Source organism: Sturnira hondurensis, unplaced genomic scaffold, assembly GCF_014824575.4.
Source record: "Sturnira hondurensis isolate 20B ecotype Veracruz unplaced genomic scaffold, ASM1482457v3 Scaffold0017082, whole genome shotgun sequence".
Taxonomy (NCBI): domain Eukaryota; kingdom Metazoa; phylum Chordata; class Mammalia; order Chiroptera; family Phyllostomidae; genus Sturnira; species Sturnira hondurensis.
Window position 1 is genome coordinate 3,183,279 of NW_028089713.1, and position 23,301 is coordinate 3,206,579.

The window sequence follows — 23,301 nt, forward strand, 5'->3', positions numbered from 1 at the left end:
CCTCCACCGGGGGACCCTGAAGTCTTCCAACCCAGAAGCTGATGACCACTGGTGTTTAAATCTGGCCTAGGGCAATGAGACGAAAGAGGTCAGCACCCTGGGAAGAAGAGACCAATCCCACACACTCCTGAAAAACCCTGACTTGAGAGGATGCTTGAGCCAACAGCAGAGGGTGCTGCTGTCCTGTCTTAGATTTGGACTGGAACCTTGAGACCACCCCCAAATCTCTGCACCTTCCTCAGGATGAGGCATCTGGGCCACAACAGCAGTTAACAGATTTATGGCGAGGAAAAGGGAGAAGGCAGATGGCCTGGAAAAGTCTGGTTAGAGTGTAGTCAGGTAGAGATGGTAAATGAGTGGGTGGACAGGTTACCTTTGTTGCGATTTTCAGGGACTCCTTGTTTTTTACCTGTTTGAACAAGAAAGAAAAAAGTGGGGTGGAGACCCCAAAGTGACTATTAAGAGATCAGATATCCAGTTTGCTGGTCCTGCTCAGAGCCCAAAAGGGCAACAGCAAAGGGGCTGAGCTGCAGGGGAAGGGAATGTGAAGCAGGCTCACATCTCTGCTTACATCCATCCTCACTCACTAGGGTGTCTTGTGAAGTCACAGGACATGGAGCAAACACTCATTCAGGTAGTGCACATCCGCACCTGAGCTGCCTTCTCCTAGAACGTGGCTGCCACTGACCTGAGATACCTCAGCTGGAGAAATGGGGTAGGGGTTAGGAAGAAGAGGTTTGAACCATTTCTGCCTAATGGCAAAGGTCCTGCAGGGTGTCTCCATGTCAGTTGGCCAGCACCAGGCCAACCTCTTTCTCATTCACCTGCAGGTAGCTGCACAGACGAACAGTCTAGTTCCTGAGGGAGTATGTTGTTTTCTTTTCACAAACTGCCCTGCACTAAACAGCCCAAGATGGTCCTCCATCCGAGTGGTAGAGTCCTTCTTTCCTTCAAAGAAAGAAGGAATGCTTACCAGAAGTTGTACATTTGGCTTTACTGTCTTTTTCTCATTTGCTTCCTGTTTTTTTCCTTCCTTCAGGAACAAGTGAATGGCTAAGACAGGACTAGCTCCACAAGTAGCTACTAACTGCACAGTAGATTTCACGTTTGCTCACTCTCCTAGCTGGTCTCTCTTCCATTGATAGCCCATGGTTTCAGCAGGAATCCAGTTTCATCTCCTGGCCAGTTTCCCCTTGACCCTCGTGGTTCATTTGGCCCAGCCCCACCCCCCACCATGTTTGAGGAAGAAAGGGATGGGATCGGAGGACTGCACAGAGGGCATTTGCGGCCCGAGCGCCTAGCCAGCTCACTTTATAACTCACCTCTTTACAACCCACCAATAGGCACAGGGATGGAGGCTCAAATGCAACTTGATTGGGGAGTCTAGAGCCAGAGTCTGGTTTTTATCAGAGAATGCTGGAGAACCAGGGTGTCAGCTTTATCTTGGCAAGGGGTGTGGATATGTGCACACTTCATCCAGCTGAGTCTTCCATCCAGATCTGCTCCCTGGTTTCCCAGTCCACGGAGACAGGTGGGAAGAGAATCTCACTCCAAATACCCCTTACCTTTCTTCTTCTTCTCCTCCTCTTCTCCTTCACTGGCCCCCAAGAGGGTAAAGATGATCCCAGTCTGGGAGTTGACACCCACAGCAGTCACCACCATCCGGCCAGAACCTTCCATGACATGGGTCCCTGTATAACAAAGGAGAGGACGGGAGGAGTGTAGTTTTCACACCTTGCCATGCTCTGATGTAAAACAGAGGCTTCCTTCTCCCCTTATGGATAATGATACACTCAGCAGATAGAAGAAAAAGGTCAACAGCTAGGACCATTTAAAATAGAACAAGTAAATTGCAGGGAAAGGAGATAAATGTGTTTACTTTAGGGCACAGCTTCTTCTCCCACCACCCACCCCCTTCCAGCAGAGCCCTTCCAAGGCCCCTATAACACTTGCTTCATAAAGAACTTCTTTCAGGTTATCTTATATCATTGTATTTAACCCACTAATATGCCATTTCGCCAGCTGAACCCAGGGGAAGGAGATGCAGCAGGGCTGGAAGAGAGAGCAGAGTCTGGATCAGGTCTCTGTGACCTGGCTGTGTGGGAGGAGGCAGAATGAAAAATGAGGTGACCAAAAGCCATACCTGAGAGCAACATGGGGTCTCTTTCCAGGGACTTCTTGACATGGTCCGATTCCCCAGTCAGAGAGCTCTCGTCAATCTTGAGATCATTCCCCTGGATCAGGACCCCATCTGCAGGCAGCAGGTCACCTAGTGCACAGAGGGGAATGGGCAAGAGGGAAAAAGGGGAGATAAGATCCTGGAGGAGGAGGAAACCATCAAACCCCATCTCAAACCGCCCCCTCCGCACACACAACCAGAGGCAATGGCTCACAGAATAGCTAGAGAGCCTTTGAAAGACAAGTTCAGCTCTGACTACTTGGAACAAGACTACTTTTTAGATTTTATAATTTCAAGCAATTACTGATCCCCCAGACAGCATCCCATAGCCTGAATATTAATTATATACTTTCAATGTGAAGACACATAAGTCTGAAAATCTTTTGGGAGGGTTTCAGTTATTTCTTTCTTTGAATTTCCTCACACCACCTTTTTAAACATTAACCTAGAAGCTAACACAATTAGGGGTCATATCTTTTTGGATCCTTAGTAATTCTTAGCCCCCTTAAGCCAAAGAACCTGGCCCTTAAATACGGAGGGTGGCAAGTGTAAGAGAAACCCAGAGCTCTCACCATATTTGATTTGGGCGATATCGCCAACCACTATTTCAGCCACAGGGAGCTGGATGATGTGACCATTTCGAATAACGGAGAATTTCTGTTCCTTTTCAATACGGTTCTGCAGCCCTCGGAACTGCTTCTCTTTGCTCCAATCATTGAAGGCTGTCACAAGCACCACGATGATCACGGAGAATAGAATGGCTGCCCCCTCAATCCAGCCGGCTTCTGACTCCCCTTCATCTTCTGGGCTACTTACAGGTAGACCACACTCTAGCCCAGAGAAAGGAAAGAAAGGGGTTTTGCTGACAATAAACTTGGGGGGTAGTGCTTCTGCAATTCCCCCCAAAATGGCAAGTCAGGGAAAAAGAATAGTAAAAAATAAAACTTTTGGGTAAAAGAGCTACCCTCCGAGAATACTGGAGGACAACAGAATTGGGCATCATCTCATCACCATGTAATTATTTATGTTAACCCAAAAGGAGCAAATAGGTAGACAGCACAGAACATGTCAATGCAAACTGTAGGCAAGTCATATGTAAAGAACGTATGATTCCCAACATCCACAAATGCCATTAATATTAGTGTTAGGCACCTTGAGAAGCAGCATTTTGTTGGTTGGGTGAGGATAAAGGATTCGTGACATTCTGAATAAGGATTTGATGGATGGAAGGGAAAAAAGACCCTGGAATCAGAATGGATTAAAAGAATCCATCCTTAGCTACTTGTTGGTTTCCTGTAGAGAACCCACCCTGAGTAATGGGGGAAAATTTCCTGCTATAAAGTCAACCTCTACCACACAGTGCTTTTTGGTGCTTGTGGAAAGAACCAGGATCAGAGTCCTGCTGGGCTGTTCAAGACACTCACGTTCATTTTCTTCACCAGGAGGCCGATAGAAGGACAGAACCAGGGAGATGATGGCTGCGATCTCCAGGATGATGAGTGTGACATCTTGAAGGGCTTCCCACACTAATTCTAAGAAGGTCTTGGGCTTTTTAGGGGGGATTAAGTTCGTTCCAAACACTTGTTTACGTTTTTCCAGATCTGCTGGGTTCCCAGATAGACCTGAAAAGGAAAGAGGAGTAGGAAGAACGAGTGAGAAAATGGGGAAGAGAAGAATGATAGAGGAAGGCAGTGGAAAGACCCCTTTAAAAAAGACCCCCTGCTTCCTGATTTGCCTAAGTATGAGATCCAGTAGGGTGGCCCAGGACTCAGAGGGTATGAAACTTTTAGTCTAAAAATGGGCAGACTGGGACAAGTTGGCACAGAGGCCACCCACTCTTCTTAGTCTCCAGGAAAACCTAACCTAGACCTAAAACTTCACCTATTGATCACTGGGTACACACCAGGCTTCAGCTCTAAAAACACAAACAGTAAGATGCTTCCTAGGACTCACAGTCCTTCTCTCTCTCATTAATATGGAAATGCTGGTGATGATTTAAAAAGAGAGTCTGCCCACTGGCTCACACACAAAGGCCAGAAAGAACAAGCCATCTGCTCAAGGTCATGCTAGAAGGTGAGGAGACACGGCCCCACCAATTATCCTGATTCCAAGTTCCAGTGGCTTTAGGAGATCAACAGAAAAGGGACTCTTAGGCGCCAACTCTGAGCACCCCCTTTGAGTACACAGCCCTCACTTTCTGCCACACACACAGGAGCAAACACACACTACTAAGAGGTACTACTATTCTATTAAGTACTATGTATTTTGAGAAATGCTACATAGTTGAGAAGTCCTACTATTCAGGTTGAATAAAAAGAGAACAAAATAAGGCAGAGCCACAAAGTTGGATGGTACACTGTCCTTGTTTATCAGCATGCTTCCAGTAACACACGTGAGTGTGCACACATGTTCTAGCCATGTTCCCAGAGACAAAACAGAAATATTCCCAGTACCTTTCTGGGAACAGTCATGGGTTCCAGGGGTTTACACTTTAAGGGAAGTAGGGAAATCCTAAATTTTAATTGCTGTCATTTTTAAAAAAGATTTTATTTATTTTTAGAGAGAGGGGAAGGGAGGGAGAAAGAGAGAGAGAGAGACACCAATGGGTGGCACCAGGCATGTGCCCTGACTGGGAATTGAACCGGTGATCCTTTGATTTGCAGACCAGCACTCAATCCACTGAGCCACACCAGCCAGGGTGTGCTTTTTTCAAGTTATTTATACACAACAGCAAATTAGCCCCTTCTTGGCACTTGAAGTTATTGGCTGCACTGTTTGATAGTTTCCCTATAGGCAGTGTGGGGCAACCTTCTTCATGAAAAACAGAGCTGGTGGGGGAAGTGGTGCCTGATGTTCAGATCCCCAGCCTCACGCCCCTTAGTGCCCATCTGTACTACACTGGCCCCAAGCTGAGTGACACAGCTGAGCTCCTCACAGGGGGCAGGGTTTGGCCAAAGCATCAGAAGCAAGTTGAGACCTGTCTGGTATAGCTCAGTGGACTGACTGGCTTAGTGAACTGAGCATGCCTGCAAACTGAAAGGTTGCCAGTTGGACTCCCAGTCAGGGCACATGCCTGAGTTGTTGGCTAGGTCCCCAGTTGGAGGCATGTGAAAGGCAACTGATCGATGATCAATGTCTCTTATATATCAATGTTTCTTTCCCTCCCTCTGTCTCTCCTTTCCTGTCTCTCTAAAAAATAATAAAATCTTAAAAATAAAAATAATGGTCTCTCTTTATTTTTTAAAAAAAATGCCCTGGCTGGTGTGGCTAAGTGGATTAAGTGCTAGCCTGTGACCCATAGGGTTGCTGGTTCAATTCCTAGTCAGGGCATATGCCTGGGTTTTTGGCCAGGTCCCCAGTAGGGGGTGTGTGCAAGAGACAACCACACACTGATGTTTCACATTGATGTTTCTCTCCCTGTCTTTCTCCCTCCCCTCCCCTCTAAAAATAAATAAATAAAATCTTAAAAAAAAAAAAACGAAAAGAAGCAAGTTGGGCAGCTTCCTAGAGGCTTCTGCCTCCATCACTCTGAGAAGTCAGCTTCCCAGCAGGAAAGGAGAGCAAGGGCCTGGGAAAGGAGTGTTCCTGACTCCTGGGCAGGGCATCTGATCCCCAGGCAGGCGGAGGCAGAGTTGCGAGGGGGCAGGGCCTTGCTGGTTCTTTCTCCCTAGGGACCCTAGACAGCAAGGCTGTGCCAAATGGGGACTTCTGTGCTGGAGGGCCAGGCTTGCTGGAGGGAATAGGAGTTCTGATAACTTGCCAATGTACTTAGGGTGTTCCTCAAAGAAGCAGGATTCACAGTCTAAAGGGGGGAAGAGGCGGTTTCCTCCTTAACAAGAGTGAGAGTTCATGACTATGAAGGCAAACCATGACATCAGATATTAGAGATCATCACAAGGAACATCACAATAGCTTAACAAAGGTCAACAACCACCACAACAGCAACTATCACCACAACAAAAGTGTAGCTAAAAGGAACTCATCTGAGGTAGCCCTGCCCTTCTCCGTTCTCATATTAACCCCTTCTAATAATCTTTGTGACTCCTTTCTCTCTCTCTCATCCACTATATCCATTTAGTGAGGACTCATTTTTCCTTTTCCGCTGCTACCACCCTGGTCTATCATCTCTTGCCTGAATTGTTACAACTGTCTTCTAACTGGTCTCCTTGTTTTCTCGTTCTCACTGTCTTCAACAGAGTAGCTGGAATAATATTCTTCAAACCCAAGTCATGACACTTATCTACTCAGAATCCTCTGGTGGCTTTTACTTGGAGTGAAACTGAACACTGAAGACTTTATGATTGCTACTAAGGCCCCTTTGGAGTCCCCAGTGCCCCCGGTCCTCAACTCCTACAATTTTTCCCTTGGCCACCATAATCCCAACCAAGCTAGCCTTCCTGCCAGTTTCTGAATGCACTAGACATGCTTCTATTTTGGGGCACCTGTTCTCTTTGCTCAGATTCGTCTTCACTAGGTAGGGTTCATTCTCTCACCTCCTTCAGGTCTCTCTACAAAAGTCACCTTCTTTTGTGTGTGTGTGTGTGTTTGATTTATGAATGTTGTAATCTCTAAAATTTATTTTTTAATTTAATCTTTATTGTACAAAAGTCACCTTCTTAGTGAAGCCTACCCTGCCCATTGCATTTAACATTATACCTTCTCTGCTTCAGCGCTCCCCATTCCCCTCACCCTGCTTAATTGTTTCCTCCAAGGGTCTTATATCCTTATATATAATAGAATATATTCATTTATTGTTTGTCTATCCCCCTCCACCAGGGCAGAATTTTTGTCTTTATTTTTTAGGTCTACAGCTGTGCCTGGCACATGGTATGCATACAAATTTGTTAAATGAGCTGAATCAATGAGTAGTAAATAAGTTTGCTAACATTGAATTGATTATTTTGTGCCAGAAACTTCACTAGGCATGTTTGTGTCTTCTTATGCAAACATTATAAACCCCATGTGGTAGCTATGATTAACCTCATTTTAGGTATAAGCAAACTAAGACCTGGAGAGGTTAGGTAACAACTCAAGCCTAGTATGTGACAGAGGCTATACCACTGTCCACGGGAAACAGCTGGATGCCAACCTGTGCGTGGTCGGACTGGGGGATAGAGGCAATTGCACACAGCTGAGGCTTCGTTCTAGAGTGACTAACTTGTCTTGGTTTACCTGGGACTTTCCAGGTTTTAGCAATGAAACTCCTGCCTCCTGAGCCTGCCCCCAAGAATGCCCTCCCCCCCAGTTCCAGGTAAACAGGGAGGGCTGGTCACCCTACTTTCTTCACCACCGGGCAATGTGGTGCTTTCCTCTGCACCTCTAAGCCAATCAGCCCTGTTCCCACTGTTACAGTTGGGCTGAATTAGTTCTGTACTCAAGGATGGTGACATCAGGTTTGTCAGAGTCCAACCTATAAATTTTGTATTCAATAAAAGGTTCATTCTGGCCTTTTTTGAACCCAAGCAAATGAAACAAGACACATTATGGGGGAAAAAAAGGTCAGGCCTTGCTCTTACCTAGATGCCCTCTAAGTCACACACTTACTTCCTTTTTGCCATTTTTCTCTCATCCGTCTGTTCCACCTTAAGTCATTTTAAGCTCTTCAATAGCTACCTTAAGAAGCCTTGGGGCCGCCCCAGTTCCCAGCATGCCCCATGGAAGGGAGGGGCAGGTTGGGCTGTTAGCACAGTAGCCCTGGGAATCCTCTCTCAGGCATGTGGCATGGCATAGAAAGCCATGTGGGCCTGGGATCCGGGCCAATCCCTGATTCTGGGCTTTCCATTCCAATTCTTCCTGCCCCTGAGAAGTTCTCAGGGCCTTATTTCAGCAGAAGTAATTGCACATTTGTACTTGTCCAGCCCAGAAAGGGTTTAAGTCCCTGATCTCTGCAGTTGCTTCTCAAATACACAGCTTCTTGGAGAGGGAAGAACACTTGGCAGGAAGAGGACCCTAGAAACACAGGGAAAAGGTTTCTCCTACAAATAACATCACGAAAAAGAAACCTTGTTCCCAAGAACATGAGAAAGCTCCACCCAAACAGGAGTGCTTCTGGCCCTAAGAGTCAGACTGAACACGAGTTGGGAGAGGCGACAAGAATGTCAGGCTGTGAAGTCATCGCCCCAACCCCATGCTGGGGAGTGACACTGCCCCTGCCCAGGCTGGTGGGAGATGGAATGAGCAGCAGTGGAAAATCTGTGTGTGCTGTGAGCTTGTGCTGGGACCCGGGGCTAGGGAGGGGAAGCTGCAGCCCAGCCCTCCATGGCCCAGCTCCAGGAGGGAAGGGCCAGGGCCAGGGCCAGCCTCCCTCTGAGGCTCAGGACTGTTCGCAGAGGCACCCTTATCAGAACCAGGTCAGCCTCAGATAGGGTGGGGCTAGGCTGGGCCTCATGAGGGACTTCCCAGCTGTCTGTGTTATGACACCTTGCCAAGGAGACAGCCGAATCTTCTCCTGTACAGAAAGTACAAGGGAGAGAGGTTCCTTTGGGTTGATCTGAAAGCAGTCCTCTGTAATACATGAGAAGAATAGATATGGGAATACCTTTCAAGCCTTACCTTAAAAGCTAGATTAGGGGACTACGGAGAGTAGCTTCAAATCTATACAGAACCCTACAGGCTTTAGCCAGCCCATCCTGCGGCTAACCAGAAGTTTCCATACTTTCAGCTTCTCCAACTAACACACCCACAGGGTGGGGATGTGTTCTCTATCCTGTGGACTTCCAGCCCCTAGAGACAGAGCAATCTCCTCCAGGTCATAGCAAAAGGACAGCATGCTTAGAGAAGAGTGCCCTCATTCTCTTCCAAAACACCCACTGAGGTGGGCACTTCCTTAGGAAACACCTCACTTCTCTGGTCCCCTGCTCTATGCCTGTTTTGAGCACTCCAACTCTGTGACAGAGAAGAGCGAGTTCCCCAAAGGGCCCTCCTCGGCCCTTTACTCAGCCACCTTCTCCCATTCTGTGTGCTCTTGCTTCCATCCAGGTCACACTCCCTAGTGCTCACACCTCAAAGCTCAATAAAACGAGTGAGAGCCCCACTTCCAGGGTCTACACTGGTGCCTGGGTAAAAGAGGGAATGAACGCCATCTTTCTCCCCTCCCGCAGCTGATGGTTCAGTGTAAGATGGCAAGAAGGTTCAAATCAAAACAAAGGTTTCAACAGTTTCTGCAGAGCTGCCAAAGGAATGCAACACTGAGGCTTCCAGGCCTGGTGGAAGAGGAGAGCAGGGGGGTGCTCAGGTTCAGGATGATTTAACCACTGCCCCCTGCCTGATAGCATTATGTCAGCTAACCCAGAAGTTCAGCTCTGGGCAAGGAGGGGCTGGGTAGAAAAGGATTCACAGAGCATGGGGTTGGGCTAGCAAAGAGAAGGCCCACAGCTGTCATGCACCGTTGGCCTAATTCCTCCCGAGGCAGTAACTCAAACCAGGCAGAGTACTCCCAGCACGGGGAGGAGGGACAAAGGGGAGGGCACTTTTACTCTCCCGTTTTCCTCAATCATCTACCAAATGGCTGTGGATGCTGCTTCCCCTAGGTTTTGTGAAAACCTTTCCTACTCCTCTACCAAGTACTAAATATTTCTTTTATGAAGCTACTGGACTTGCTTGAACTACTCACATCATGGCATAGCTGCTTTCTGGCTGTTTGAGCTGGTCTGTCCACCTCCACCCGGACCCTCTTTCCAAGACATTCTTTTGAGTCCTTCTCACATCTTTTTTTTTTTAAATTTTATGTTATTTATTTTTTAGAGAGAGGGAAAGGGAAGGAGGAAAAGAGGGAGAGAAACATCAATCAGGATCAAACCTGCTGCTCAGCCATGAGCCACATGGGTCAGGACTCTCTCTGACATCCTGAAGGAGGGCTACTGTATCTGCCCAAAGTGTGACCTCTGCAGACTGTTAATCTTTGCAGTCATGCCCACATAAATTGATTTTATGATAATTTATTTGGCATCTTAATCTAACTGGGACAAGGGTTCAAGGTGATGGCTATGGGGCAGTGGGCATGAGGAAAGAGAGGAAGCTCTGCTGTGCTTCTAACCTAAAACTGATGAGATCGTGAAATGGATATTCTAAACCAGAGATAGGGAGGAACATCTCAAAGAAGCCAGCTGCCCATCTTCTCATATCCATTCCATCCCATATTCACGTGTCCAGTTCCTGTACATTCCCCATTAACACTAACATTCCTAAAGCAGTGGTCTCTAGTAGGGGGTGTGCAGCCATCTGTTGATGCATGGAAAAATACTAGGACTTTTTCTATTACTTCATACATTTTTATTTCTTGCTTATCTTACTAGGTAAGTAATATTAGTGTTAGAAGTACTAATATAGTAGTGTTGTAGATGAATATTTATTGGGGCTATATGTTCAATCTACTACACAATTCTATTAGAAATTTTAATCTGACACAGTGAGGAAGAGCCCAACTCCGGTATGTCCCAATTTGTGGAAAAATGAACAATTCTTGGTAGAATGTGCTGCTGACTTCAGAAAACATGGTAACAGTTAAGCCTCAAAAATCTTAAGATGGAGGAGATATTAACCTAAATCCTGCAGTTAATGAACCAAAATTGTAACTTGGGCTGACTGTCTTGAAGCAGATTCTTTCCCCTACCGCCATTTATTCCCCAAAGAATCTCAGCTCCCCAAACGTAGTAGATGCTCAGAGACTATGCAAGGCAAAGATGCTCACACCTTCTGCCAGGAACATTCAGTAAGTGGTAGCAATTATATGGGGTTCAGAACAAGCGACCCAAAGATGTGCTTCTGTAGTATGTGGATTGTTCTGAGCTAAAGGCAATTTTCGCTTAAGGCTCAAGAGAAACTTTTGCCCCTCCCTTTAACTACTAGAATAACTTGAACTAGGAGCCTCCTCCATAAATGAGAGCTTATGGGAGATAACATTTTGACCTACTCATATGCAGAACAAACTTTTACTTACTAAACATTTGTTCTTATTATCCTGCAATGACCCTTTGAAGCCCCCAAGGCGCATTTCCTCATCACCAGCTCTCACATACCTCAATCCTCCTTTCTATCTCTGAACCTCTCCTGCATGTGGGGTCTCTAACTCTCTCATGTATTCGGGGTACCAGACACAGTATGCATGTGGGGTTTCCATACATATGTATGTATTAGATTTGGCTGTTTTCTCTAGCTAATCTTTCTCATGTCTATTTCATTATCAGATCAGGCAGAAGAACTATGAGGGTAGAGGAAAGTTTATTCTCCCCCCCACAATTCTCATAGAGTATAGCCAAACAGGAGATTCCCAAGGCAAGCAGATGGTACAGGATTCTTAGCTCCAACTCCCAAGTGTCCTCCCATCTGCTGCAATCCCTTCAGCCTAGGTCCCCATACTTGGTGCTCTCACAACACCTACCATAGCACTATGACAACATTTCAGAAATTGCATTAATTTCTGTGTATTTTCTTGTAGCCTAAGCTCTATGGAAGGAAGAACTATGCCTGTTGTGTTCACCATTGTGTCCTCAGCACCTGCTAGATATTAAATTGTTGCTGAATGTGGCTGTAAAGGCATTGAAAGCCCTCTGTGTCTGACTGTCACACCCACAGCTCTGCAGAGGAGATAAGAAGGAGCAGGGTACAGAGGCAACATGAAATAGAATTCCCATCAACATTCTCCTAGATCCAAATTTAACAAGAATAGCATTTTTACATTTCTGAACAAAGCTCACAGATAATGATTTATTCTTTACTTAAGGCTTCCCTTCTCTGCCCTTTCAGGTCAGGGCATAGACCTTCTCGTTATTGTTGGCTGCTCCTTATAAAACATCTTTCTTTCTCCTCACATGAACAAGTATAAAGGACACATAGACAATAACTAAGGTGGGGGGCGGAAATGGGAGGGAGGTGGGGAGCACTGCGGGGGCAGGGCTGGGAATATAAGACAGAAAACTGTACTTGAACAAGAATTAAATAAAAAAAAGAAAAAAATGCATGCAGATATAAAGTTAAGAATAAAAAGAATTTGTGAATTAAAAAAAAAAAATCTTTCTTTCTCCTAAAAAGGATAGCACAGCTGAGGACCAATATGCAAAAGTTCTACAGGGAAAGAAGAATTGATACATTCTGTAATCCAATCACAGACATTGCCCTGTCTTTCTTTCTTTCACCTTCATGCAATCTTCCTCATGTCCCGTCCTTAATTCCAAAACACAAAAGAAGCCACAAAGCTGCCATTCTCTGTTTAAAGCATCTGAGGTCTTGCTTCTAGGCACATGATCAGGATGGCTCAAGTAAATTCTAATAAAAATTCTCTACAGGTTTGGACGTTCTTATGTTGACAAATATAAAACAAGCTTAAATTATCCGTGCTTTGAGATTTCCTGTTGCTGGTCTAGCGTGGAGCAGCAGAGCATTAAAAGACTATGAGTCAGAAAACATGAAATAGTCCATTGTGTTCTACACTGTGGTAAGGGTTTAGGCAAATAATTTAAACCTTTTGGCCTGTTAAAACACAAAGAGAGAGAGAGAGACAGAGGGAAAAAAAGAATTAAAATTAAGTCTCATATGCCTCTAGAATGGTGTAGGTGTGCAATAATAAAGCCATGTTAGGAAAAAGAAGTAACAACTGATACCACAGAAATACAAAAGATTATAAAAAAATATTATGAACAATGACATGCCAACAACTTGGACAATCTGAAAGAATTGGATAAATTCCTAGAAATATACAATCTTTCAAAACCAAATCAAGAAGAAACACAAAATCTGAACAGATTGATTATAACCAATGAAATCGAAGTAGTAATCAAAAAATTCCCAATGAACAAAACTCCTGGACTGGATGGCTTTACACGTGAATTTTACCAAACATTCAAAGATGAACTAATATCTATCCTTCTGAAATTATTCCAAAAAAATTCAAGAGGAAGGAAGACTCCCAAGCTCATTTTATAAGACCAGCATTATCTTAATTTCAAAACCAGATAAAGATACTACAAAGAAAAAGAATTATAGGCCCATATCCCTGAACATAGATGCAAAAAACCTCAACGAAATATTAGCAAACTAAATTCAGCAATACATTAGAAAAATCACACATCATGATCAAATGGTATTTATTCCTGGGATACAAGGTTGGTATAATATCTGAAAATCAATTAACATGATATATCACATAAATAAAATGAAGAATAAAAAATCATGTATCATATCAACAGATGTAGAAAAAGCATCTGACAAAATCCAGTACCCATTTATAATAAAAAACTCTCACCAAATGGGGAATAAAAGGAACATACTTTAACATCATAAAGGCCACATATGAAAAATCTACAGCAAGCATCATATTCAATGGGGAAAAACACATGGATTCCCCTAAGATCAAGAACAAGACAAGAGATGTCTACTTTCACCACTCTTATTCAGCACAGTATTGGAAGTCCTAGCCACAGCAATCAGACAAGAAGAAGAAATAAAAGGAATCCAAATTGGAAAAGAAGTAAAACTGTCATTAGTTGCAGATGACATGATACTGTACATGGAGAACCCTAAATATTCTACCAAAAAAATAACATTCTGGTAAATGAATTCAGTAAAGTAGAAGGATACAAAATAAATATTCAGATATCAATTGCATTCTTTATACACCAATAATAAACTATTAGAAACAAAAACTAAGAAAATAATCCAATTTACAATTGTTTCAAAAAAACCCCTTATGAATAAATTTAACCAACAAGGTAAAGATCTATACTCCGAAAATAATAAGACACTGAAGAAAGAAACTGAAGAAGATACAAGTAAATGGAAGCATGTCCTATGCTCATGGATAGGAAGAATTAATATGGACATTAAGATGTTCATATTACTCAAAGCTATAGATTCAACACAATTCCTATCAAAATACCAATGGTGTTTACAAAGAACTAGAACAAAATAACCCCAAAATTTATATGAAACAACAAAAGACCCCAAATAGCCACAGAAATCCTGAGATAGAAGACCAAAGTTTGAGGTATTACACTACCTGATATCAAACTATAGGCTACAGTAATGAAAAAACATCATGGTACTAGCATAAAAACAGACATATGATCAATGAAACAGAATAGAGAGCCCAGAAATAAACTCACTCTTACAATGGTCAATTAATATTTGACAGAGGATGCAAGAACATACAGTGGGGAAAAGACAACCTATTCAATAAACGGTGTTGGGAAAACTGGACAGATAAATGCAAAAAGTGAAACTAGACCACCTTCTCACATCATATACAATAAATTCAAAATGAATTAAAGATTTAAATGTAAAATCTGAAATAATAAAAGAAGAAAACATACTACTAGAAGAAAACATAGGCAGTAGAATCCTTGACATTTCTCTTAGTGATATTTTTCTGATATGTCACCTCAAGCAAGGGAAACAAAATAAATATGTCACCTCAAGCAAGGGAAACAAAATAAAAAAATAAACAAATGGGACTACATCAAACTAAAGTTTGCACAGCAAAGGAAACCATCAACAAAACCATCAAAATGAAAAGACGATCTACAGGATGGAAGAAGACATTCCCCCAATGATACATCCAATAAGGGGTCAATATCCAAAATTTGTAAAGAAGTCATACAACTCAACACCAAAACCAAACAAACAATCCAATTAAAAAAGGAGCAGAGGACCTGAATAGACACTTCTCCAAAAAGGGCATAGAGATTGCCAATAGACAGAAGAAAAGATATTCAGTGTCACTAATCACCAGAGAAACACAAATGAAAACCACAATGCTATAACCTCTTGCACCTGTATAGTGGCTATCACTACTAAATTAACAAAAAACAAGTGTTGGCGAAGACGTGGAGAAAAGGGAACCCTAGTGTATTATTGTTTGGAATGAAGATTGATGCAGCCACTATGAAAAACAGTATGGAGGTTCCTCAAAAATTTAAAAATGGAACTTCCTTATGACCCAGGGACTCCTCTTCTGGGCATATATCCCAAGAAACCCCAAACAGTAATGTGAAAGAACATATGACCCCTATGTTCATTGCAGTGTTATTTACCTTAGTCAAGATAGAGAATCCAAGTGTCCATCAACAGATGAGTGAACAAAAAAGCTGTGGTACATATATACAATGGAATATTGTTCATCAAGAAAAAAGAATGAAATGTTACTGTTTGTAGTGATGTGGAGGGTATTATGCTAAGTGAAATAAGTCTGTCAGAAAAATATAAATATCATGATTTCACTTATAGGTGGAATCCAAAGAATAAAACAAGTGAACAAAACTGAAACAGATTCATAGATACAGAGAACCAACTGATAGTTGCCAGTGTGGGGGATAGGTTGGGAGACTGGGTGAAGGGCTTAAAAAGTACTAATGGGTAGTTACAAAAAAGTACTGGGGATGTGAAGTACAGCATAGGGAATATAGTCAATAATATTGCAATACTATATATAGTGCCAGATGGGTACTGAAAATACCAGGAGGAACAGTTTGTAAAGCATTGGATTATCTAACCACACTGCTGTACACCTGAAACCAACACAGAATAATATGGAATGTAAACTATAATTGAAAGAAAATTTAAAAAAACATGTTTTTGGCAGAAATGTTCTGAACTACAAGTTCTCTAAGGCTCCTTAGTAGATATGGTTTTAAAATATTGTCAATCTATACTTCAGTGCTGTCAGCCAACAAAAAATAAAGGAGAAGGGTCATACTCTAGCAATTAATCTTTCCAATTTTACCTCCTCTTGATTTCCAACCAACAGAATTCAAGCACCAAGTAAATTTCGTTATTCTTATTATTAGCCTACAGGAACCTCCCACAGGTGCCAAAACCATGCTAGGCTGGCAGGCACCTCAGTGTGGTCTTCTGTGAACAGACTGGCTTTTTCTAGCATCAGCTCAGTGGGGCGCCTGATGCTGATGCTCTTTTCTTGGTCTGCCCAACTAAGCAGCTCAGCATCGCCTATGTCTGGGGAGAGACTCCTGTGTCACAACTGGTGTCTTTTCCTACCCTTCACACATGAGGAGGTCATTGTTGGCATTGGGGAGCTAAAAATCACTCAAGGAAAAGTTGTTTTCTGACACCCTAACTCCCCAGCTGAAGGACCAGCACCATGATAAGTCTTACACTGAAACAAATCAAGATACGTATTTGTGATCTACAAAGCAGGAGGATGGCAGTGGACAACTGTGCCAATGGTGGAGGTGCGGTGATCTAGGCATGACCAGGGTCTGTGGCAACAGAGGGGAGGCTTTCACCTCTCAGTCTGAAATCCGACTGGGGAAGAATCTGAGAGCATCAACTACATCTGTAACATTTGATATCTGAGGTTCAGATTAAAGTAGAACATGTGTTGTCCTTTAGGGACAGAAACTCTTTAGGAACCAGAAAGTAAGCAGCAGCAGTTATGACAAAGGAGTTGAAAATTTGGGAAGAAATAAGCACTCCTGAGTTTCACTTTCTGGGAGAAACAACTGACCAAAGGGATCAAGAACAGGATAGAAAGGGAAAAAGAAAAATCCTGTCTAAATTCTAATGGGTGCATTATCTCAGTAAAAACCTAATAGGAACAGTCCTCTTTAAGGTCAATATTACCACAAGAGTGGCCAAATAAAGAAATTTAGCTGAAAGAAACAGGCAGTGCCAAAGAGCAGTTACTAGGTAGCAGCCAGAAAGCAAAGCCTGAGCCATGTGAAAGTAACTCAGCTCTGCCATCTCAACCAGATGTCTTTTTGACCTTAAGAGGTGAATGGGGGAAGTAGACAGTAGTTGCAAATATCTTCAGACTTGTGGGCTCTATTTTAATCCAAGACAGTTAATTTATTGAATCCCTACTTAAACTTGATTACACTACATACATTATAGTATTTAATCCCAATAACTCTCAAAGAAGAAAGAGACTCAGAGAGACCAAGTAAACTGTTTAACAATACTCGACTAGTAAATGGTAGAGCTAATATTTGAATCAAAGCCTGTAAGACAGGAAACTGAATCTAGAAGTAAAGAAAACATGTACAGCAGCTCTCTCAGACTGCAAAGAAAGCAAGGCTCAGGCAATGAACAGTTATCTAGATAAAAATCTCTACCCCTCCCTTTTTAAAAAACCTTAAAGACCTTGATTAGTGTGGCTCCGTTGGTTGGACATCATTCTGCAAAGCAAAAGGTCACGGGTTCAATTCCCAGTCAGGGCATATGTGTGGGTTACAGGTTCAGCCACTCCAGTGGGGGCACAGTAGATTGATGTTTCTCTCCCTCTCTTTCTCCCTCCTTTCCCCTCTCTCTAAAAATAAATAAATAAATAAATAATAAAACAGAAATCCCAAAGAATCCTTAGAACTGTTAAGAAATATGATGCAGCCTCCATGGAAGGCTCAGAAATAGTATACCTCGAGAGGCTGAAGGCTTCTAAAGACAGGATCTTTGCTCCATCTCATTCTACACAACCATGGCCTCACTGACCATTAGGATCAACAAGAACCTGTAACACAGATGCTGAAACCAGGCGAAAGTAAAGAAAGCACAGTTCATTTTTGTCCTCTTCATGTTGATGGGGCAAAATTTCATATTACCATAGCTCACTGGGCAACTGGGCTGAGCCGTGCAGGCATAAAGGTGTATTTTTTCAATCTTTTTAAAGTATAGATTAAGAAGACAGGCAGGGTTGAATATGTCATTAATAATTCCATGATAAGAACTGGGAGTAATTAAAACAATTGGTGGGTATAGACTGTACATGTTAGAGAAATGCTACATCAGGTGGAAGGACTTACTCGTTTTTTTGCTGTGCCTGTCCTCCCCAATCACACGGTAAGATCAGTGCAGGGAAGAATTATATGTTAAACTGCTGCTATCAAAGATGGACACAGAATAAGGGACTTGATGATTATTTAATGATGACAGCATCTCTAACATAACTATTTCCAAAATAGAGATAAATACCCTCGTTTCTGTGCATGGATACAGGAAAAAGAGGAAATAATGCTTTCCAGACAATACCACATTCCCCAAACATCATGTCTGGTGGGGGGGGCGGGGAATGGCTCCCTATCACCTCACCTCCTTTTAGTGCTTCATATACCATACTTTCCCCACTAGGCACAGATATACCAATCTCTTTTAGAAGCTGGAAAAACAGTATTTTTTAATAGTAGCCACCTCCTCTAATTTCCCACTCCTGACATGGCCTTTACCTTCCACAGGGTTGGTTTTCAGTCTTCGGCAGAGATTCATTACATCTCCATAGTGGACACTGATCTGGTTCATTGCATCAGTCGAACGCAGCTCCATGAGCTTCCTTAGGTCCATTACTGAGCAGCCAAAGTCCCCTTCGTGGCTCTCGACCATCGAGTTGGCTGGCAAGGCATGTTCTGTTGGGCTTGTCATTTTGCCCACTGTTCCTAAGCCCCTCAGTTAGAGAAAATGTGAAGGTTCTCTTCAACTGATCAGGGTCTGTTGCTTCTCTGCCTTCTTCCTACCTCTTGCTTCTGTGGGAGCCCAGTTAGAAAACTGATTGACTATATCTTGTGCAATAAGCTTCAGAGCCTTAGCCCAGATGCTGTTTCTTTTGAAGCTTGGCAGCAAGAAAAGGAAGAGGATGGGGGAACTGAGTGGAAGCCGGACCACGTGTCACGATGATTGGTGTCCCCAGGTGGTGATGGCAGTGGTTGTCCAGGGTAGGTAGGTTCCTAGCTTAGACTAACTTGTCCTTATGGAGGTGTAAACAGGATGTGCATGTTACCATGGAGGCAACCTTAGCAACAAACAGCAGCTGCAGTGGTAGAGAAGCAGCAGGAGGATGAGGAGGGCTCCCTGGATACCAATGACAACTGGATCTCTGAAATAAAGATTCAAAGACAGACAAAAAGAAACAATTAGAGTAGCCATGGTGAACCAGAACCTGCAAAGGCAAGAGATACTCCTGCCAGCACAAGAGTAGAGGTGACAGTTGGTGCCCAACCTGAACTGATAGCGGAATCCTGAGCCGAGTTAACTAATTCCAGAGAGTCGCCTTCTCCTCTGAGGCCCCAGGAGCCTGTAGAGTCCAATGCAAGAATGTAATTTCAGATACACCCTATCTTCATATCTTATCTCTCCCAGACCAAGCAACACAAATCCCACAACTTCAGAAACTTGGAAATATAAGGTTATGACCTCTCACGGCTCTGATATTCTCCCTATTTGGGGGGTCCCACCATGGAATCCATTCATCCTGATCTCACTTCTAAGAGGTGAGAAGAGGTCAGAAAAGGAGTCCAGACACGAGTGCGCCCCTGCCAGCCTTCCACTCCTCCCATGCTCCCAGGCATCGGGTGGAGAGGAGCAGAGCTATGATAGCTGAGGATATGGAGGCTGAAGGTGGAAAGAGGGCTTATCATGAGCCCTGTTCTCAGCTTCAGCTTCAGAGAGTGGCTTCTGCGTGTCATGCAGGACCTGCTAAAATGTGAAAGGGCTCTTCCTGAACCAGAACCCTGGAGGCCCAGCCTTGGTTAAATCAACCAAGGCCCAGTCCCTGTTGATTTGAGTTCAGTTACCAGAGGGCAGCAAGAAGGAGCTCTAGTCAGCCTCCCTCTAATAAATAGAGGACATCTTCACTTCTAGAAGCTGAAGAAAGAAGCACAGGAACTATCAGATAGGGACTTGACTCTTTTATCAATTACTTTTCCAAAAATCCCATGTGGACAAAGATTCTGCTGATTCCAATCAATCTTGGTCTCAGCAGGATCCCTTGGTGATAACAGACCCCCCCCCCCCCGAAATGGGCCTTTTGCTGCCTCCTTCTGTCAGATTTTTAGAGTTACTCTGACCTATAAAGGGTTAGCAAGCAGGGTTTTTTGTTGTTATCATTTTTTAAATAACACACCCCCTTTCTTTTTAGATGTCATCAGAGAATCCTGGGAAACACGATGTCTGGAAAGAACCTGAGGCATTGTTTTCAACTCCTTTCATTCAGACTGGCATAGTGGTAACAGTACCACAGAATTTTCTCTCCAGTTCAGCCTCTCCTTGGAACTTGTTCTGAAGCAGTGGGAAGGGCTATATCAGCAAGAAGCCCATGTTGATTGTTATGAAGAATTCAAGCTTTCAAGAGGATGTTGAGAATAGCGATGATAGTGTGCTAAACTGAAAATCCCATTTTATTTTCGTTGTCTCCACCCACTATAGTGTTTGTTCCACGAAGGCAAGGATTTTACTCATCTTGTTCACTACTGCCCCAGTGCCTAGAGAGCCTGCACAGGGTGAGCATTCAGCTAACCTTTTTCTTGAATAATCAGTAGCAGCTTCAGAACCAGATTTACCATCTTCCCAGGCATCCTTTAGGCAACTCACTTAGTCTTCTTAGGGCTCAGATCCTCCCACCTTAACCTGGGGGAAGAATCAGCCATACCTTTTCACAGCATCCTAAAAAAGTGATGAAGGAATGGGATTATAAATAGAAACTGTGCTTGGAAATCTTAAATGAAAGATGCCCAGTATCTAGTGTAGGATACTCAAGTAATAGAAGAAAGCTGAATTTGATCTTAATGAACTTTGTTGTCTAGCCATTGAAGCAGAAAGGCAATAAATTCCATGTGTCTCTCCATCTCTCCTTTCCAGAGGGAGAATGGAAAATTCCAACAATGCTTCACTAGCAATAACCATTAGGTAGCTATAACCACTAGGCCATAGAGAAGAAGGAATAGTCAAAGTCAGAATTCCTTACTTTGAATCTCTCTTCAAGGTTCCAAAGAGGAGCGTTTCTTCCTTTTTGTGCCTTAACATAGGCAACCAATGAGAAAAAGGTCACTTAAGACTAGAACACATGGGGCATGTGGGGAAAAATGAGGGTTGTTGTCTGCTTCAGGTTGCTCTAGAGAAACATACTCAAGAGATCAAACACTAAGTTGCTGGCACAAAATCAAAGAAGCAGTGCTTATCTGGGAGTCCAGTTTATTTCTCCATGAAAGTTCTTCCAGGATCCAGAGGTGTAGGGGTGCCCATATTTCTTTCTGGGCTCTTAGAATATGAGCTCCTGCAACTGCTGAGCTTGTCTAGCCCCTAACCTTATTAGGCAACTGGCAGAGAATAATCTGTAAGCACTCACACTACCTCTGCCTCAAGACACAACACGCTCAGACGCCTGGGAGGCAACACCTCTTCTCAGGTCAGAATTAATCATTTGGCTCTGAGCATTCTGGGTAAGGTATGTTTTCACTCTTTGTTTCTAGCATTTTGCCAGCTTCAGGGATGACAGGATGGAAGAGTAAAGTCTCTCATCCCTTCCTGCAGGGCTAAGAAATCACACATAATCATAAAATCATTTTAATTTTTTTCTCCTAAAGTCCTGTAACGTGCTCTATAATTTGTAATGACACTCGAGAGCACTATCATATCAATTCTAGGTAGGACAGCTGTGTGTCTCTCTCTCCCTCTTATAGATGAAGACACTGAGGTCCAAGGAGATAAAAAAGGTTTGGTCTTTGGCAAGTCAGTGACCTTGACTGACTGGCGTTTTTGTTTGTTATACCTTACTCCTTCCCTGAGTCTAAACCTTCTCATTTTCTGACAAACACATAAGAGGTCCTTTAAAATGCAGGTATTTCTGGGGTTGTGCTGGTAGTTTCCCTGTAAACATCTTTGGCACAAGAATCTTTGCCACACAACTAAAAAAATTAGCCATAAGGCAATTTTGCCATAAAAGATCAAATAACTGGATGACAGTTTGGTTTACATTTGGCAGACTTCATGCATTTAAGTGAGTTGTCAGTTTGGTTTCATTTCTCCATGGATGAAGTTCTAGTAGTTATGCCAATTCTTACATTATATAAACCTCATCCCTCATAATGTACAGTGGTGAGTAGACATGGTGGTCTTAAAATAGTAGATGATAGTGACTACATATAAAGCAGATTATGAAGCTCCATGTAACACCAGATTGTATAATTCTACCAGAAAATAATCACAGATCAGTTTGCAAAGCCTCAGTGAGCACAGTCAGCTCTTCTGCTCATCGAAACCCAAAGCTGACCAGGCTGTGCAAATGGATACCTCTCTTAATAAAGGAAGAAGAAACTGTAGCAGAAAAAGTGCCAGGCCTAACAAGGAGAGGAGTCAACAACAACGATGACAACAACAAAGTATAATACTATGAATGAAAGACACATATTTCCATTTTTCTCAATAAAGTCTTTTAAATTTTGTTCTTAATTTTTCATGTTTAATTATGTTTTTTTAATGTCCTTCTTTTATTTTTCATTATTTTATGTTTTATGGCAAATTTGCTTTACAGCCAATTAGTTGTGTGGCAAGAAGGGTGTGGGGAACACAGTAGCAAATAGAAATTCTTGGGTACAGAAAATACCGATTTCCATCTAAAGGTAATGCTCACTCATACCCTTGCTCTTTCTGTTTCAGAATCACCTCCATGATATCCCAGGCAGTGAGGGTAAAATAGAAGCTGCCTCCTGTTCCCATACATTCCTGAGAAGTAAACACCCCACACTTTCTGATAAGTCAGTTTTGCAACTAGGTTCATTAGCAAGTTCCAGAAAAGAAGACCTGCTTGGGACAAGCAGCTTAAGCCATGGCTTAAGCCACCAAATCATAAGCAATAGTCAGATGCTGTGTTTCCTCCAATTTTGTCCTCCTTCACTATTGGAAAATTTCCCAGGATGCTAAAGAAGAGATAGATCTCCAGAATGTGAGGAAGAAAAGTAAATCCTCTGTAGGGGATATTATGAGGTTCTAAAAAGAACCCACCCCTTGAGTCTCCTCTGCTCAAAGGTGGCTATTAAGTGTGGTATGAGTGCACAAGAAATGCAGTAAGAGTGGAGGTGGGAGAAAAGCAACAGGAGGGGCCAGGGGCCAGGGCTTCTGGCTGGGGCAGCACTGCAGCCAGACCTGTTTGGAATAATAATAAGCACCTACACTCAACTCTGGCCTCTGGGCTGTAGGCGGGGCTGCTCAATAGAGCAGACTGTTGTTCCTTGCCCTCCCCTGCCCTCCTCCCTGGGCTGAGAGCTTGTGCTCAGGAGCAAGGCAGTGGTGACACTCGAGATGCTTGGAGTGCCAGCATCACTGCCATGCGGGTCCTGAGGATGAAGATGGGAAGACCTGGGGTGCAGAGGGGAGGGATGGGAAGGCAGGCTGTCCCCCTCCCCTGGTTAGAA

The 23,301-nt window shown here is 43.3% G+C and overlaps 1 protein-coding gene and 1 long non-coding RNA gene across 7 annotated transcripts in view; one reads left to right on the top strand and one right to left on the bottom strand.

Annotated features, from left to right (window-relative positions):
* The window catches only part of ATP2B4 (ATPase plasma membrane Ca2+ transporting 4), a 104,571-nt gene that overhangs the window by 37,203 nt on the left and 44,067 nt on the right, over positions 1 to 23,301 (bottom strand). For 4 of the 6 annotated variants that reach the window (XM_037067188.1, XM_037067183.1, XM_037067184.1 and 1 more), the window contains exons 2-7: positions 18,346 to 18,989; positions 3,604 to 3,801; positions 2,752 to 3,009; positions 2,144 to 2,269; positions 1,566 to 1,691; positions 374 to 409 (exon numbers count right to left, since the gene is read on the bottom strand). In XM_037067188.1, the coding sequence (XP_036923083.1) occupies positions 374 to 409; positions 1,566 to 1,691; positions 2,144 to 2,269; positions 2,752 to 3,009; positions 3,604 to 3,801; positions 18,346 to 18,538 (937 nt within the window). In that variant the 5' untranslated portion in view covers positions 18,539 to 18,989. The remainder of the gene's footprint in view (positions 1 to 373; positions 410 to 1,565; positions 1,692 to 2,143; positions 2,270 to 2,751; positions 3,010 to 3,603; positions 3,802 to 18,345; positions 18,990 to 23,301) is intronic. The other 2 variants (XM_037067185.1, XM_037067187.1) reach the window with 1 other exon arrangement.
* On the top strand, positions 375 to 3,703 carry LOC119001711 (uncharacterized). Its single transcript, XR_005069618.1, has 3 exons — positions 375 to 1,531; positions 2,864 to 2,997; positions 3,622 to 3,703. It is a non-coding gene; the product is annotated as an uncharacterized LOC119001711 (long non-coding RNA).